General features: G+C 38.8%; 1 protein-coding gene across 6 annotated transcripts in view; it reads left to right on the forward strand.

The window, feature by feature from the left end:
* rhobtb4 (Rho related BTB domain containing 4) overlaps positions 1 to 12,831 on the forward strand; it is a 38,137-nt gene extending 25,306 nt beyond the window's left edge. For all 6 annotated transcript variants that reach the window (XM_060882556.1, XM_060882558.1, XM_060882557.1 and 3 more), the window contains 4 exons: positions 5,891 to 6,041; positions 6,791 to 6,879; positions 7,143 to 7,248; positions 7,334 to 12,831. In XM_060882556.1, coding sequence (XP_060738539.1) covers positions 5,891 to 6,041; positions 6,791 to 6,879; positions 7,143 to 7,248; positions 7,334 to 7,515 — 528 coding nt within the window. In that variant the 3' untranslated portion in view covers positions 7,516 to 12,831. The remainder of the gene's footprint in view (positions 1 to 5,890; positions 6,042 to 6,790; positions 6,880 to 7,142; positions 7,249 to 7,333) is intronic.
* The last annotated feature ends 1,762 nt before the right edge of the window (positions 12,832 to 14,593 follow it).

Below are 14,593 nucleotides of genomic sequence, written 5' to 3' on the forward strand. Positions count from 1 at the left end.
CTGCACCGTGTCCTATGTGAATGGAAGGGTGCTGCATTTGAAGAATTACACACCAATGAAAGAACACAGTCTCTGAGGAAGAATAAGGACAAAACGTTTAGAAGAAATAAATTGAAAGCAGAGGTCATCCTCTTCTACTGTATGTGACATTGGATCAAAGGATTTTAATCATTAGAATAAATAGACCTAAAATATTTTTGTACTTTGACTTTACACTGTTGAAGTCTATAGGATATTAAGTGAATATGTTCGTGGGGGTAAAAAGCAAAATGTCCTTCTCATTGATAATGATTGGGGAGATATACAGTAGCTGGCAAGCAGATTTTATTTTTGTAAAAGTATTCTCTAATGAAAATTGTGTTGAATAGACAAGGCGCAATATAAAGGCATCCTCATCCTCAGGCCTCAGTTTCTTCTTCATATGTTCGTATCTTTGTTTGGCACACAGCTGAAGTTGCAGTGGCAGGAAGTCTGTGTGCACTCTGGTGTTTCCTGGCCTGAAAGTACACTTCATTGACTCCAAGTAACATAGTAGTATGATTATACAGTGGTGTGATTCTTGATTTTTTTTTCATGTTTGTCACACTTTAATGTTTCAGATCATCAAACAAATTTAAATATTAGTCAAACATAACGCAAGTAAACACAACATGCAGTTTTTAATTGAAGGTTTTTATTATTAAGGGAAAACAAAATCCAAACCCACATGGCCCTGTGTGACAAATTGTTTGCCCCCGTGTTAAAACATAACTGTGGTTTATCACACCTGAGTTAAATTTCTCTAGCCACACCCAGGCCTGATTACTGCCACAAATGTTCACAATCAAGAAATCACTTAAAAAAGACCTGACTGACAAAGTGAAGTAGACCAAAAGATCCTCAAAAGATACACGTCATGCCAAGAGCCAAAGAAGTTCAGGAACAAATGAGAGAGAAAGTAATTGAGATCTATCAGTCTGGAAAAGGTTATAAATCCATTTCTAAAGCTTTGGGCCTCCAGCAAGCCACAGTGAGAGCCATTATCCACAAATGACGAAAACATGGAACAGTGGTGAACCTTCCCAGGAGTGGCCGGCCGACCAAAATTACCCCAAGAGCGCAGCGGCGAGTCGTCCAAGGAGTCACAAAAGACCCCACAACAACATCCAAAGAACTGCAGGCCTCACTCGCCTCAGTTAAGGTCAGTGTTCATGATTCCACTATAAGACAGAGACTGGGCAAAAATGTCCTGCATGGCAGGTCCAAGATGAAAACCGCTGCCGAGCGCCGCTGCTGCATTGTATTCGTAAAATACTGAACTTAACTTGAAAATTCAAAATGGCCGACACACAAAATGGCCGTCTGAAAACCGTTTGGTATTGTTGTCTCAGTTTTGCCAGAAAACATCTTGATGATCCCCAAGACTTTTGGGAAAATACTCTGTGGACTGACGTGACAAAAGTTGAACTTTTTGGAAGGTGTTTTATATCTGGCATAAAAGTAACACCGCATTTTAGAAAAAGAACATCATACCAACAATATAATATGGTGGTGGTACTGTGATGGTCTGGGGCTGTTTTGCTGCTACAGGACCTGGAAGAATTCTGCTGTATAACAAAAAATCCTGAAGGACAATGTGCAGCCATCTGTTTGTGACCTTAAGCTGAAACGAACTTGGGTTCTGCAGCAGGAAAATGATCCAAAACACCCAGCAAGTCCACCTCTGAATGGCTGAAGAAAAACAAAACGAAGACTTTGGAGTGGCGTAGTCAAAGTCCTGACCTGAATCCTATTCAGATGCTGTGGCATGACCTTAAAAAGGTGGTTAATGCTCGAAAACCCTCCAATGTGGCTGAATTACAACAATTCTGCAAAGATAAGTGGACCAATATTCCTGCACAGTGCTGTAACAGACTCATTGCAAGTTATCGCAAACGTTGAATTGCAGTTCTTGATGCTAAGGGTGACCCAACCAGTTATTAGGTTTAGGGGGCAAACACTTTTTCACACAGGGCCATATAGGTTTGGATTTTGTTTTCCCTTAATAATAAAAACCATTCAAAACTGCATGTTGTGTTTACTTGACTAATATTTAAATTTGTTTGATGATCTGAAACATTAATGTGTGACAAACATGCAAAAAAATCAAGAAGGGGCAAACACTTTTTCACACCACTGTATATACTTTTATATTAGAACTAACTTGTGTGAATCGTATATAGTCCAGGTTAGAATTCCCCTATTCACAACATTTATTTTTCATGAACAACTAGCTGTCATCTCAAATTCTGGAAAGATAAACTCCTCATGGGCCGGGCTCCAGGACTGTCCTAACCTGAGAGAACCAGTAAAGGAACTCAAGGTATCCTGGCACGTTGAACAGCAACAGAATAAGAAGACCGTGTATAGTGTTTCAGGCATTACAGGGAGCTAAACTTACAGCCAGACCAGGAACTGATGCAAGAAATGAGATGCTGGCCACTTCTGTATTCTGACAGCATTTGCTGAGAGGACATATACAGAGCAATGCGAGGTGGTGGAGAACAAAATAGCCATGCTGGGCCTTAAGGTGCATATTCAGTCAGCGGATGCATTCAAATAAGATTAAATATTAAATACATCTTTTAACTCCGGCCATTACCAGGCTATTAGTTGTCAGGAAGCATTTAATCTTCGTGAAGCAGCATTTAGTTTTTATGGCTAAAAATGATTGGCCTACTTAATTTACAGGTATTGCAGTAAAACAAATTACAGAACACAATCCATGATCCGCAGAGCTGTTGTACAATTAAACTCACTCACTTACTCACTGCCCTCATTCTTAAAGGTAACTTCATTGCAGCTGTTCCATTACAAGATGAACATGCAAATGTTTTACCGCTAATATTCATTATGAGCACAGATAACTTGAGTCTATCTGTTATATCCTGAACACACATTTTTAAGTAGGGCAATTAGAGATTATCAGGATTCAAAACAAATTTTGTCTTGACGTTTTCTCAATACAAGTTCCTGTTTTTATGTATGTCCTTTTCTAATGACAATCACTGAGACGTAGAGCAGAATTTTAGCCACCTGTGTAATGTCATGTAGCCAAAAAAAGGTAAATCTGTTTATATAGCAGCGTAGAATGATCTTCTTTGCAGCATCACTGATGATTAAGCACCTTCAGTTTACTTGCCATTATTAGTAAAGTTGATCCTTTATCATAGTTTTCAATATGCTGTGTTGTTAAAATAATTGTGATGTTGTGGAGCAACGGAAGGCATCTGAGGCATCATTCAGCAACTTGAATGTCATTTCTATGCCTTTAACTGAATGTTCCTTCAAACACAAAGCCTGCACAGATCAGTGTTCTGAAGGCCTCTTTTTGACATGTCCATATTCTCACCACTCTTTTTGAGCTATCCACTTGTCCTTTCTTGCAGACCATTTTTGCATGATGTAAGCTGTACACTAAACAGTGACACAAAACCAGAAGTAAACAGTGAGCACAGTCTCGTTTGAGGCTCTGTCTGGCACAAGTCAGTGTGACAACCGACTGTAGTGAACTCTACACTATTTATAGAATGAGCTGCAATAGATCTGGGTCTCGTGTCAAGCCGAGCATGGTGTTGTGTATAAGCAGTACACTCGGTGGCCTTGAGAGCCACTACAGTTTAGGGGCGTCTTTAGTTCACTGAATGAATAATAGTCATAAAATTGTTGGAAAATCTGTAAGTAGTTTTATAACACATTCTCTGCGAGAGTGCATCTGTGATAGACAAGTGCTTTTTACGCAAATCTGAGCTATATTTAATAACCCTACTACACTCAGACACTTCTGTGCACCTTCTCTAATTTTACACTTTCTTTTTTGCATTCCTAGAAACAGGGCTGAAGGCTGCAAACCAAGAGAGATTTTTTTTTCCTCTGAAGCCTGGCAGTGTTGCAGATAAGATTTAGTATTTGGTATATAATGAAGTGCGCTGATATTTTAGCATTTGCAGCCACGGTAAACTTCAAGAAGCAAAGTTATCTGTTTGAACCCTTGAGCGTGAACGTCTCTTTCCGTTGGTTGCACTGTGTGTGACTGCTTGCTCTGTGAAAGTATGGCTGACAGTCAGGCATCAAAAGTCTTCTCGGCAACAACACTCGTGACAGCAGCGTTGATTAGTGAGAAAGTGCGAGGAAGCTTGAAAGCTCAACTGTGAAAATCTGTCAGATTTTAAGTGAAAGGAAAGATGATAAACAGGAAAAATTGGGTGCATGATGCAGACTGCGGTTTGTGATAGTCTGTCCCAACTTTTCTCTTTCTCTTCTGACCCTGTTTACAGTTATTTGTTAAATACTTATGTCATTTCAATAGAAAATGTTTAAACAAGATTTGTACTGTAATACTTGTCCATGCAAATCAATATATTTGAACATTACAGTAAAGTACTGTAAATACACTACTGGAAAAAGGAAAAGTTTCATTATTTATGCTGTAATGTATATGTTGGATCTGTATTTTTGTAATTATTCCTGTAGGAAGATGTGAATGTTATTGTGAATGATAGCATTGGAACCTGATCTGTTTCAGCAGAGAGGATAACTGAGGATGTAAGAGTGTTGGATTGAATAAAGGCTTAAAGCGCTGCTCGATCTTATTTAAAGCATCCAGATCATCCAGTGTTGAATCTTTGACTGGATGACACCTTCTGAATTACTACTGCACATCTTAACTCTTTGCCCTTTTGTTGTAATTAAAGGCCACAGTCAGGCTGACATTCTGCTAATTGGTTCTTAGTCAAGCAGATGTGGGCACCCCTGTGGCTTCAAAAGGACCCCTGAGCTATTCTGGTGTTGTCTAATTTTCCCCCCACCTTGTTGTCTCTGACTTTGTTATCTAGCATGTCTTATGTCTCCACTATGCTTGACTATGCATGAATTCATTATCGTCATTGAATCATGTCCAGTCATTCTAAGGATCTGGATTCATGCCAGATCCAGAGGCATGATAATCCTAGTGTCATCTGTGAAATTCTTCATGATGCCAGTAGAAGTGAAAGATTCTGTTCTGAAGACCGATGTGAAACTTCTGGTTCTTAAGGATAGGCACCTCCTGAGGCAGTTAAACTCTCTTCATCTTGTGTTAATTCACAGAGGTGCCAATGCCAGCTTAGGGAAAAGTGACAGCATGAAGAGAAGACTGCCACAGTTAGATCTGGCACATTGTTGATGTCTACTTAAAGTTACATGTGCTTGCCACTGTTCGGCATTCCTTCCAAGTCCAAATCAAGAACAGAATGAAAAGAGTTCCTGTCTTTAATCTTTGAGCTTTTGAGCAGGAAATAGGGAAGAATTTGAGTAGATGATGTGTTTACAGGTGTTTAGGGTGATTGTGATATTGTTGTAAAATGGAGACACTCTCAATTTCTTCATTATTATCTGATAAGTGTTGAGCCTGTGGGCTGTATTTTTGGCCTTGGCTAATGCAGAGGTCATGTCTCCAATGGTGTAACGCCTACAGAATTATTTGCCCAGAGCTTCAGATCAGGAATGGCAATAGTTTCATGCAGTGCTGTTGAAGGTTGAAAGGCCCCTCGCAGTGGCCACTGGTTCTCTCTTTCTCTGTATCCCATAATCTGTCACATATGTTCACCTTCAATCTCTCTTGACCACTTGTCCTCGAAATTCATGTTTGGTAGTCATCATGAAGCCCTCTCTTCTGGGTGCGTGCCAGGACCAAGCAGGAGTCAACAGTGAGAGATGAAAAGCAGATTGCTTCACTACTGGATCAGTCTGCCCCTTGAGTTTCCATATGCTGGAAATGAGCTATGAATAAACATCCACAAATTTGCACAGATCCCTTCATATTTTCACAATATGTGCAGTTCATAATGTATTTATTTCAATTTTGTTCTTCCTTGTTTATCTCTTTCATCAGGTGTCCATACCCGATACCAGTACTGCCTGCATGAGAGCTGTGCTGGAATATCTGTACTGTGGCTTGCTCACACCTTGCCCCGAGTTGGAGCCAATTGACCTCATAATATTAGCCAACCGGCTTTGCCTGCCCCGCCTTGTGGCTCTTACAGGTAGATGTATTACTGCGTTCAGAAAATGATTACAATTAACTATTAAAGAATATAGTAAACTACTTCAGATTGTACTGGTCTAGCAGTCAGACTAGTGCCAAAATCAGCCTGATATTTTAAATACAGTTTGGACAGGATAAGATTTGACATGACTGTTAAGCAATGGTCCAAGAGGACATCTGCCCTAATTGTCCAATAGCATCTGTATAAATGAAAGATGGTAGTGCCTAAAATTTGCATGGTTTTCACATGACATACATATACCTCAATCTCCTCATTTAAATACAGACTGATTCTTTTGACCTTTACTCGTGTGGTTGCACAGGTTTTGTACAAGTACGTAGGCTATACCTGGGCTAGGAGCTTATTAACTTCAGTAAAGCCCCTGAAGCATCTCTTTTTCTCATGGGTCTTTTGAAATGTCATCTCTGCCAGTGCTTGGTTCATTTTGGTTTCGGCAGGAAGATGATAAAAAAAAAAAAAGACTATTTCTTAGAGGCTTTTGGCAGAAAAAAGCACAAAAACTCTCTTCCCACAGGATATAAAAGAATTTTATACCAACATTTTAATTCAGATGTCTTATATATAAATATATGTTGCCTGAGGTTATTTAAACTGGTTATTTTTAGATACAGTGTGCAGGTTTTCCAGACACATTTTCCACACGCTCACAGTCCATAAATAGGACTTAAATAGGCAAAGGTTTACAAGGTATTAAAGGGGGGATTGGGGTATGTTGTGATCCACAGAGCAACATGCGGTTGAAGAGCTCTTGCAGTGGGCAGTTAAAGGAGCGGACATTGACGGACAGGTGCTGGCTTACCTAGAGATGGCTCAGGTAATCTTCATTTTTGCTCTGTGCCAAAACAGACCATTTTCAGAGTAGATTATTATGTTAAGCACATTGATTTGAATACTGAAGTAGCCAGGTAACAAAAAAACACATTAATCCCCCAAATTAACATTTATTCCTAGCTCACTGTAACTCCAGTTCAAAGGATGACCAGTCATTGCCTTTCAAATGAGCCGCATTGTTAAAAATCACTGTTTGATGCCTTATGCCAACTCCACTTTGTCTCCCTTTCTGTGTATCTTCTGTAGTTCCACAATGCCAAGCAGCTCTCTGCCTGGTGCCTCCATCACATTTGCACCAACTACAACAGTGTGTGTCGCAAGTTCCCCAAAGATATGAAGAACATGTCTCCAGGTACAGACCCAATACCTGCTATATATCTCAATGCTAATCAAATTTGTCCATATCTCTGAACATTTCATTTCCTTGTCTTCTCCAGAAAATCAGAAGCACTTTGAGAAGCAGCGCTGGCCCCCTGTCTGGTTCCTCAAGGAGGAAGACCGCTACAACCGCTCCAAGAAGGAACGTGAGCGTGAGGAAGAAATCCTGCGCAAACAGCACACCAAGCGTGGCTGGTGCTTCTGGAGACACATGTCCTCCTCTGCACCCCACATCTCCTGAGGGTGCATCCTTTTCTGACAACCACCACCATCCACACCCCAAACCGCTTTCCCTGTCTCGGCCTCAAGACTCACAGCTGAGTCTGGGAAGACCTATGTCTGTGTCCAATGTGTGCATCCTGGCTGATGGACGTTTGTCTGGGGCATCTTCGCCCCCGTGCTTCTGCCTTCTCTCATCAAGCCAGGTTTGATGCCAAACCTGAGGCAAAAAGCTGTGGCCCATACAACATACAGCAGTTCTTAGCTCATCAGCTGAATGGGAGAATTTCCCATTCTGTCTTGTGTGTTTCACTGTGTTAATCCAGCAAGTGTGGAGGCCTTGTATGGACACCACATAGGGAATGTCTTTATGGCAGTGATCTGCCTTCACCTTTTAAGACTGTTATTCTTATGCTACAACTACAAACCCACGCATACTCACTCACCCCCTCAGTACCTATCCGTGGCGCTGGCGCCCAAGCATGCATAAAGCATGGTGCTGTTGTGATGAGCTTCTCCTGGCCAAAAGATCCAACATATATGAGCTACAAATACCTTGCACCTAGCACCTAAAACATCGTCAGGGATTTGTTATTCTGTAAATCCAGCTGAACTGTGGTACATACTTTTTTGCCTCAGTAATGAATAACCTTTGCCTATTCTCTCTAAGAGGAAAAAATAATTCCTCGGCTCTTCCGTAGACCCCTTTTAGCTCTTTATGTTAATTCTTTGTTTTGTTTTTTTTTTGCAATTTTCCACTGAGGCACTATTGGGGGAAACTCCACTCAAGGGCCCTCATTTATCAACATTGCTTACTCCCGACAGAAAGAAATTGTGTTTATGAGTGTCGATTTAATCAACAAACCTTTGCTTAGGTTTTTGTATTTGTTTATGTATTGGAGTGCAAACAAATACCGATAAATTCACGTCATCAATTGTGGCATATGTTGAAGAGAGTGAAATGAGGCAAACAAATGCAATACCTTTTCTGCCCGTTCATGTCTTTTTCAACCAGGATGTTTGCCTACAGACACATTTTAGAGGGTAATGGGGAAAATAGCAGGTATTTTCATAACACCACAACAGACATATTAAACAGCGCAGCTTACTTATTCTCTACTTTATTGATAAAATCTCAGCTTTGCAAATATTTCTCATTTGTTTGTAAAAGTTTAAGCACCCTTTGAAGCGATTCTTACTTACTTACAGTGGGTGTGTCTGTGTTTATCTGAGCAGTGAAGTGCACAAGCACAGCGGCTATGAACAACTGATACTTATTAAGCTTTATAGTGCACACTTGTGTATATGGTATGCATGCTCCCCGTTGATGATTCACAATTTTGCTTTCATATACTGCAGATATGAAACTGTTTAGAACCTTTTCTATGCAATGTTGATACATGAGGCTCAAGAATGTTTATTGCTAACACTTAAAGTTGCCTGTGGGCGGAAACAGAACACTAAATAAACTTGGTCCGATGCTTCACTCATTAACCTAAGAAGGCTCTAATAAAAGCACCAAAGAGATGATTCTGGTGTGCAAAAACATAACATCTTAATTTTATATCTAATGATATTTCTACCACTGCCGTGGGAGTATTAGCGTTCAATATAAAAGCTGTTAGATTAGGCTTTCGTTCTGACAGTTAGCAAGATTGATTTTTTTTACTTGTATCTACTTCACCACGCCACTAGAGGCAGTGTTGTTTAATCCATTTGTATAATGCTTTAGACCAAGGAATATAATCCAGTTTTCTTGCCTTTTTTTAATGGTTTTCCACCTTTATATGAGAGTAACCTTTCAAGATTTTTTGTCCTGTAGTTTTAATCTAATCAATTGCAACATAACCAAAAATAAGGTTGCCATGTTTATCCTTCCCTCCTCTTTGCTAACACAACTAAATTAGCTTGCCTCCGTCTAGCCTGCTGTGTTCTACCTCTGCAGACAGAAAGAAGTTTGGGATTCAGCACCTGTGTTGTGTTGTGTGTGTTTTTTTTTTTTATTATTATTATTATTTTTTTAATTTGGAAATATAAGACCACAGAATAATACCTTCACTTGGTGCTTGAAATTACTAATTATCACAGTGATGGTAATCTTTTCTCACAGTGGTTGTTTTTATTTTGCTTTTGGAATTAATTATATTCTGTGTGACAATCCTACACAAAAAGAAGAAAAAATTCTCGACTATTTAAGAAAGCAAAGGTGTTGGCTAAATGATTGTTTCCTTTTTACCTTAAAAAGCTTTATGACTTTCAGTTGAAAGGCTTGTAGCAAAATGGATGATGGACTTTGTGCTATTAGTATATATTTTACTGATGTGGTATTAATGTGGTAACATAGAACAGTTCACTGATTGTAACCTCTCCAGTTTTGTCCCTTAATCAAGTATCAAGTATTTCTTAAACACATAGTGGTGTTGTTTGTATCTGGTGATCTTTATTGCCCTGTGCCTGTTACAATATCAAAAATTAATTCACCATATACATCAATGTTATTTAGGTATTTGTTTGCTTGGGCTGTGGTGAAGAAGGCGCTATGTCCTGAAAGCTCAGTTTCACATGAGTGCTATTTTTGTAAATGTTAAAACAGAAAAAAAATGTTCAACTTATTTTTTGTATTTTTTATTATTTTTTTTTTTTGGTAGCACCTTCCGCTATTTTTGGTTTTCAGGTTTTTCACCTCCGTGAGGCTGCACCCAGGTGCCGGTGGTAGCTAGCTGGAGATATATGATGTGGAAAGACTTTTTCTCGCTAGAGACACGTTCAAATAATCAACAGTTACTGAAATAGACATGCGAGTGAATCTCAACGGGCCCAAGTGTGAATGAAGCTGATCTTTGGAAGGAAGGAAATAGCAAAAAGACACAAGGAAGGAGCTCTTTCTGTCCCATTTAGATATTTTAGTTAATTAAGCCATAGTTGTTGATCTAAAATTAACCTTTGTTTAGCAAAATATACTGAAATATACTATCGGTTTACAGTTGCTCTGTTAATTACTGCCTCAGTACCGAGCACTTCAGTAGTAATGTAAAAAACAAGTTGGAAATAGTTCTAGTGTTTACACATACGGTGTGTTTCTGTTCTTGAAGGTAAAAAGCTGTGTTGCCGTGGTGATTTGGGCAATTTATTGGTATTATTTATTTTTCTCCCTTAACATATTTTCTGTCTGGATCTGTTGAGCATGACTGTTTCCTGAACTCCAGCATTTTAAAAACACTTTACATTTTGTAGCATGGTAAATTTACTTCCATAACTGGTGGACATTTTTAGCTCCATGCAGTTTGTGTTCAGTGTTTGTTGGTGAAGGCAATGATGTCTTTGTATATCCTGTAACCTGTGTGCTTTATTGTTATTGCCTTTTCAAAGTTTGCTAGGTTTTAAGAAGAGACACAGTATAACGATGTGTTTCTGTAGTTCTGGGGTGGTTTTCTGGTGATTGTATGAGTATTATTAGAAAAGATATCATGGCTTGGGGAACAGATGTGGGGAAAATGTTATCATGACTTTTTCGACAGCACTAACAATTGATAAGCCCTTATTAACAGTGTAACAGCCTATGCACTTTAGCCTAAATTGTGAAAAACAAACTTTTTTCCTGTTTTTTTGTTTTTGCCCTGAATTTAACATTGTAACATGGAAAGCGATGCACGGTTACAGGAAATGTGCATGAAGAATGGTCTCTTAGACATGATTGCATGCAGTCATGTGTATGGTTGTTGTAACGAATCAACGAAGTGTGCACTTTGTCATTAGTCTATTCTTCTATATGAGCTCATATACAAAAGCGTGCTACATTTAGAGGAAATTATTACCACCATTTTATATACAGTTTTTATCTGGTTTGTCATGTCCTTGTTGGGAAAAAAAAATCATACTTCCCCAAAGGTTGCAATAGTAATGCTCCATAGGGCTCAGATTTGTTGTATCCTGGCATTACCTGTGCCTTTGATTCTTTTTTTTTTTTGGTTTGTGTTTTGTTTTTTGTTTTTTAAGAAAAAAATAATCGTGTTGCCTTTCTAAAGAGGGCCTCTTACTACTGCCTTTAGATGTTGAATAATTGTAAAGATAACCACGTGTGCTCACGCATAAACACACACAGGCACTTAGCCGGGCAGCTGACCACCGCATTCCTCCTCTTACTTTCAGTGCCTGTGGACGTTATGTAGCACTGCTTACTGTTTCTCGAACCTGTCTTTATGCTGCATCCTTTTCATTGCTTTTCACGTATCAAATATTTCCAGCTTTTTTTTGTTTGTTTTTGCTGAACTGAGTGGAAATAAATGCTTTGGGTTCGACATGATCATGCTGGTACAGCTGTGGGAAAGCACGTACAGCCTTCAGTATTCGTCGTAGTTGGACGCTCATGCCCTCTAAGGACGCAAATGAGAACTATTGAACGCAGCTTATTATGCAGTACACATTTTCTGGTGTGATGGAAAGACTTCTGCGTTATCGGGAAGCCAAGGGCTGCACATGCTTCTTCCTGTGCTGCTGTTTCCGTTCTGATTCAGCATCCCCTCTCCAAATTGTTTCTTGCTATTATTTTCTTCCAACTGTGACTTCCTCATTTTCTGTACCTCACTCTTTGTATACGTACCTTTTTAGAATTAGGATGATTTTGATTCATTGCAGGATTTTTCTTTGGGTAAAACCCACTCTTGTGTTTCACATGCAGTGACTTCATAAGACAGAGCGTTACTTGTTTGTGGTTTAGATTTTTTATTTTATTGGGGGTTTTTTTTTGCATTTTTTTCATGCATCTTATACAAACTGCTGTGGGGAATAATAATATGCAAAGGGGTTAATATTATCCTAATTTTGATTATACAGCTCTCACATTCAGTGGAAGTGGCCTTCTTTAAACTAACATGCCAATTCTAACATTAATGGTCCTGTCAGGTTTACTTAGTGTGCATCTCCGTCTCAAGGCCACCTCGATTTTGGAGTGCAGTCAGCAACTGAATAAAATCTGATGACCATTCTTCCTTTTGTTTTGTTCTCTTTAAATTATTATATCACTATTACACCATTAAGCACTTTGTGTTAACTTCTTACTTCTTTTTGGATATTGCTGTTAATGTAATGAAACAAAAAATGAGCACACACAACACTCTATAAGGGCTTTTTTTAATAATCGAATAAAAAAAGACAGAAAGAAAGAAAGGCAACAATCAGAATGTTTTGCAGATGCCGCAAAAATGTTGTTTTAATGAAACCTTTGTGATACTTTTTGAACCACTGTGATTTGTACAAAATGGAACAAATAAGTAGGGGAAATGCCGTTTCAGTATTCTAATGTTTAACTGGGCTTTTAATAAACTTTAAGTGGATTTCATGTTTGCTTTTTCTTCATTTCTTTACTAAAACGACAAAAATGAAATTTCGTAGTAAATGACTCTCATTTGTAGTATTATTTTAAGCACTGAGTGTACTTTTGTCAACAGGAGGAAACAAATACATGTAAGATTTTAACTAGCTACCACAGGCGATGCCTCTGTTCCCAGAGTAAGCTCCATGACCAAAACAACCCTGACCACAATAATCCAGATAAAGCAGTGTTTGAATAGACACTTCCAAAGAATGACCAGTAGAGGGAGTTAAAGATCAATTTAGTAGTTTTACAGCACTTTTAAATCCTTAAATATATATATATACATTGAATTTTTTTAATTATTATTCTTTATTCTTTTTGCCTGGTTCTGCTGTTAAAAAATGTTATAATGTAAAATCTTATTTTATGGAAGAAGATGCCAGAGTTTATTTTTGTTTACTTTGTGTTTATTGCCAAAGAGTAGAATGAAATCTAAGACTTCAGTATTTCCCGTCTCATCTTGTTGATCCTACCACTCACACACAAAGCCAGACTTATAAGAGTTCTCTTGACTTGTTATTACCACATGTACAGTCTACAAATACAGTACATGTAAGCTTAATGCAAAGCTAGCGTTATCAAAGCTATTCTCTTACACAAAAAGAAAATGTAGCTTTTAGACTACAGATGATTGTCATATGGGTTAGAGGTGGAGTTCAAGTACCCTTCATACTTATTACATGACTTATCATTGTTATATACTCCTGAACAAAGAGGCAAGGGAAAATATTAAGTTAAATAAATATTATATATTAAGTATTCTCACTTCACACTCGTGGATCGTAAACAGGTTGTAAGTACTTCTTCAAAATGCCAAAAGAAGAAACGAGCAAGAGACAAAAAATAGAGAGTAGGCGATTTATTAAAAACTGCATTTAAACTCAAACAGGCTGGTCATCAGCTGATCAAAAGATTAAGACCATAGACTTTAAAATGTTAAATCTATGCAAAAGTATTGATTTAATGTCATTGTCCTTCAGACAGTCACACAGTCATGATCTTCTGATGGCAAAAGCAAAAAGGTTTCTGTTTTTAAACGTAGCAGATTATTGAGCTGCACAAGAAAGGGCTCTCGCAACGTGCCATTGCTGCTGAGGTTGGACGCAGTAAGACAGTCATTTTAAATTTCTTCTAAAAGATCCTGTGAGAAAACGTCACCTTCGTTGAGCCGAAGGATCCGACCGGCTACCCGTGAAGACACAGGATGATCTTTGACTAAATTAAGGCCATTACTGATGATGACTGCAGCCCAATAACCACACCACAAACTTGCCAGTTGGAATTTGCAAGGGAGCACCAATGAAAGATGGAAGAAAGTTTTATTCTCTGATGAGAAAAAATTGAACCTGGATGGTCCTGATGGCTTCCAACAATACTGACATGACAAGGAGATCCCACTTGAGATGTTTTTTACCCGGCACATTGGAGGAGGCTCCATCATGATCTGTGTTGTTTTTAAATTCAATTGGAAAATGGAGCTTCAGGTTGTGCAAGGGCCTTAAACAGCGGCTGGCTATGTGGACACGTTGCAGTAGTCATCCCTCTTGACTGAGGGCCCTCGTCTCTGTGGTAATGACTGGGTTTTTCAACAGGATAACGCTGCAATTCACAATGCTCGCTTGACGAAGGACGTCTTCCAGGAAAATAACGTTGCACTTCTGGGCCATTCTGCATGTTTCCCTGATCTAAATCCCCCTGAGAATGTTTGGGGATGGATGGCAAGGGA

Source organism: Tachysurus vachellii, chromosome 12 (assembly GCF_030014155.1).
Source record: "Tachysurus vachellii isolate PV-2020 chromosome 12, HZAU_Pvac_v1, whole genome shotgun sequence".
In the NCBI taxonomy this organism is placed as follows: Eukaryota; Metazoa; Chordata; class Actinopteri; order Siluriformes; family Bagridae; genus Tachysurus; species Tachysurus vachellii.